The 4,685-nt window shown below is 34.6% G+C and overlaps 1 protein-coding gene across 1 annotated transcript; it reads left to right on the top strand.

Annotated features, from left to right (window-relative positions):
* The first annotated feature begins 2,745 nt into the window (after nucleotides 1-2,745).
* Nucleotides 2,746-3,150, top strand: LOC106871700 (uncharacterized). Its single transcript, XM_014918309.1, has one exon. It carries the CDS (start codon nucleotides 2,746-2,748, stop codon nucleotides 3,148-3,150), a length of 405 nt encoding a protein of 134 aa, XP_014773795.1.
* The last annotated feature ends 1,535 nt before the right edge of the window (nucleotides 3,151-4,685 follow it).

Raw genomic sequence — 4,685 nt, 5'->3', positions numbered from 1 at the left:
TATATATATATATATATATATATATATATTAAGATAGGTAACAGGATTTCAAGTAGTAATGCCGTACGAATATTCCAAATAGCTCCATTTAATTGATCTATTCTTGCTACAACAACCACAACAAGAATTTATTCCATCCTCTTGCTCTATTAAAATATTTATGAAAAATTATATAAATGCATCTTGACTGTTGAAATTCCATATCTGTGTAGCTGTTTTTAAGATTGATATATTGATTGCATTGTTCAATTAAAGGGAGCCGCTAGAAACGGTCGTACCGCATTACTACTAGAAATTGTGTTACTTATTTTGATTTTATTCACCCTACTTCGTGCTGTAGAGATAATACCTGACTGAGTTGATACTTCAACTTAAGTGCCTAATTCAACTGAAACTTAATTACTTCTCTTATGCATATAATATATAATTTATTATTATTATTATTATTATTATTATTATTATTATTATTATTATTATTATTATTATTATTATTATTATTATTATTATTATTATTATTATTTTATGTTTGACTTTTGTTTTGCATTTGTACAGGTTGGATCCAAGTCTCACCCAGAGACCTCAAGAGACAACAAGTTAGAAGTTCATGTAGGTGTTATGCCTAGGGTACCATATATTTGGATTTGTACAGTTTTGTTCAAGTGAATGTTTAAGAAACCATAAGAAAATTATGTGTTTGCTTTAAAATTTGAGATCACATAGACAGTATTTTACGTAGGATATGGGCAGTTCCCATGAGCACTATCTTTTGAACTTCAGCCATTTTGGGGTTTCCTGGAATCTGATCTAGGTAGTAATCATAATAATAATAATAATAATAATAATAATAATTATTATTATTATTATTATTATTATTATTATTATTATTATTATTATTATTATTATTATTATTATTATTATTATCATGAAAGACTCATGGATAATCCTTAATTACCGGTTGTTTTTTATTTGAAAGCAGGCAATAACAAATCACCAAAAGTTTCAAGTCATCTGACTCAAAGAGACAATACTCTCCTTAGAATACGAGCTGCACCCAACATTGCTGTCTTTTGGATCACTTCGAGCCTGACAGTAGCTCCAATAATCTTAATATGTTTTTCCAAGCTCTTGGAAACTGCTCTTAACTCTCCCTCTCTCAACCGGTTGCCTTCTTTTCCATGTCTCCTTCGGTGTTACTTCGGTGTTTCTCCCTCACAGATATGTGTAATGTATTGACCTTAGTTTCTCATACAATGGTACCTCTCATAATTCTCTCTCTCTCTCTCTCTCTATCTCTCTCTCTCTATCTCTCTCTCTCTCTCTCTCTCTCTCTCTCACACACACACACACACACACACACACACACACACATTTACTTCTTCTCTTACTTCACTTTCTCTTAACCGGTTGCGTTCTTTCAAATGTCTCTATCGATGTCATTTTGAAAAAGAACCCATAAAAATACTGCTAGACTTCGGTGAAAATTACAATTACACCAAACTCGCTAAACACTATTTTAAAGAGTGATTTTTATGCTATTGAATTGCTCTAAACGAATTTGACCATAAAAATGTTGGAAATTTAGTATTTTTTAAGATACTAATAAAATTTGTCGGACCTATTTTCATGGCGTCGGGCGTCGGAGCAATTGTTATGCCCGTTTACGTCGTTGCGTGTATGAATGTACTTTCGCCTGATGTTTCACTCATGCGTAGAATTCTGAAATGGTAGACGTAAAAAATATGAAAATTTCGGATACTTTGCGCATTCGTCTGCATGAAAATAGGTTCGATTGATTTTATTATTACCTTTAAAAATCCAAATTTCCAACATTTTGATTGCCAAATTCGTTTAGAGCAATTCAACGACATAAAAATCGCACTTTAAAATAGTGTTTAGCGAGAATGGTGTAATTGTAAATAAATTTTCAAAGTAAATTTTTCCAATAAATACCATGAAAACTTCCCGTTCAGAGAATTTAGCTCAAATACTAGCTGAATCGTCTGAAAACTTTCACTATAATTGTCATAGGTATTCACGCTTTCAACACTACACTATGCCCAGAGAAAGAAAGCGCAACAACCTGTCCCGAAAAAACACTCCCGTTCAAAAATTGAAGGCGAATGCAAGAAACCTATGCAGAGGAAACAGAGGTACGGAGAAAGGCAGATCGGCTGAAGAGACCGGAAACATGTGAAATGGAAAGACCAGATGTTTCAGAAACACGGAGGAATGTGAAGCGGCTGAGAACACAAGAAATCCGTGCAATGGAAAGACCACAAGAAACTGAAACACGGAGGAATGTGAATCGGCTGAGAACACAGAAAAGTCGTGCAAAGGAAAGACCACAAGAAATAAGCACGGAGGAATATTAGTCGGTTGAGGAAACAGGACTCCAGAGAAAGCACGTCGCTGCCACGAATTCAGCAGCGACAAGCAAATAACCAGGCATGATACCACTCGAGACTCCTACAGCAGTTAATTTATTCTACAAGGCTACAGGACCTTTGTGAAGTGGCCTTCAGGAGTATTGATGAGAAATATGGATGAGCAGCAGAGCCATCATTACTCCTCGAAGTGAACACAATTGCCATGTCAAAACTTCTACAGAGATATAGTAAAACTTATCGAAGCTGTGACACTTTATAAACGAAAACGAGTCTAGGTTTCCCACTGGAACTGACCAATGATCTCAATCAACCAGGGTTTCTACCACACATTTCGGTTTTGAAGAAGCACTCTTCCATTATGCTGCTCAGAAATATTGATACAGCAGGAGGTCATTGCAACGGAACAAGATATATAGTCTTCAATCTACAAAACCACATCATTAAAGCAGAACTGGCCAATGGGACACATGCTGGAGTCCGAATGATGATACCACGAATTCCACTGACCACCACTGAAGATTATCCGTTCTTATTTTCCAGGAAACTGTTTCCTTTGAATCCGACTTTTCGAATGACATCAAACAAATCCCAGGGCCGGACCTTAGAGAACGTTGAAAATTACCTGGGAACGCCTATGTTCAGCCAAGGTCAGTTTTATGTTGCCAACAGCAGGGTTGGTTCTGGGAACAATGTGCATATTTTGGATTTGGACTCAGAATATAAGGCTATGAAAGGAATCTACACTGACAAAGTTGTCTATTAAGAAATTCTTTAAGAAAATTATAAGTTTCACAGGAATTTAGATATGTACTAACCGAATCAACCGCGCGGAGGGCGATGATTCAGCTAGTATATATATATATATATATATATATATATATATATATATATATATATAGGGCGTGAGAGAGAGAAAAAGAGACATATATACACACATGGATATTTATATGTATTTATGTGTGTATCTGTGTGCTCGTTATCTACCATCGCTTGACGGCTATATTGGTTGGCCGCAGTCAGACGCATGAATCAGGAGAATGGTATATGATAAAACATATGTATTCGTATTAAAAATAGTTGAAAATAGTTAAAAACTTTATATAGAGAAATAGTAATATATTTCATCAGTTTTTAATGCATAAGTAATCGAATGTCTGTAATCTCTGCGATCATTAAGTTTTGAGTTTTCACCGAGACGGCATTAGAATGTTATATGATAATTGCAGTATCAGCATATTAAAACTAAGGTGAAATCATGATGATGAGAAAGTTTACCACGTTAATTCGCGCTTGAAACACCCGTTAACTCCTCGTCCTCCATATTACAAACTGTAATTTGTCTTAAATCATAATATATGCAGAGACTTGACATTTCGTCGTTATTCAAATTAACAAGTTTTCACAGTAAAGATTTAGAAAGATATAAATAATTCAAATCCAGTTGCTTGAATATCTGTTACTACATTGTTCACATGGTTAAACTGCATACTAAGGGGAGATAAATATACGATACATACGATAAACTTTGTGAAACATTGCTGGAGGTAGAATCTCCTACGTTCTGATTCTGCATATTAATTGTATTGTCTAAACAAATACATCAAAGAAGCCTTTACACGCATACGCACACAGATGTATATATTCCTATATATATAGATGTATATACAAATATACATACATACATAATATAAGAATTAAGGGTACTAATAGGGAGCACCAGCATGACTAACATAGCAGCCAAAATGAACAAACCACAAGTTTTCACTTAAACACAAAGATGAAAGTAGACAAATGAATAAAAACCCTAAGACCCCGTACCAATGACGAAAATAACCAAAGGGTTTTTTGTTAATTTGCCCCCTTTCATCTTTGCGCTTAAGTGAAATTAACTCCAACGCCACTAAGACACTACACTTAATGACTGACAAAGGGAGGTAAGTCCATAGCGCATATAGCCGTGTCGTGATTTTAGATTTTGCCTTTAGGTTCTAATTGATAATAAGCCACCGTATTAATTAATTGCTTATGTATATATATATGCTTTTATTATTTTATTCTTTTACTTCTTTTAATTGTTTCGACCATTTGACTGTGACCAAGTTAGAGCATTGCCTTTAGTCGAACAAATCGGCCAGGATTTATTCTTTGTAAGCTTAGTAATTATTCAATCAGTCACTTTTGCCGAACAGCTGGACATAAACACACCAACATTGGTTGTCAAGCGATAATGGGAGAACCAACAAAGACACATAAATTCACACGCACATGCCCCCCCCCCCATATATATATATATATATA

The sequence above is a fragment of the Octopus bimaculoides genome, chromosome 9, assembly GCF_001194135.2.
Source record: "Octopus bimaculoides isolate UCB-OBI-ISO-001 chromosome 9, ASM119413v2, whole genome shotgun sequence".
NCBI classification, from domain to species: domain Eukaryota; kingdom Metazoa; phylum Mollusca; class Cephalopoda; order Octopoda; family Octopodidae; genus Octopus; species Octopus bimaculoides.
The sequence above is the reverse complement of the archived record's forward strand: the minus strand, read 5'-3'. Positions and strand labels throughout refer to the sequence as shown.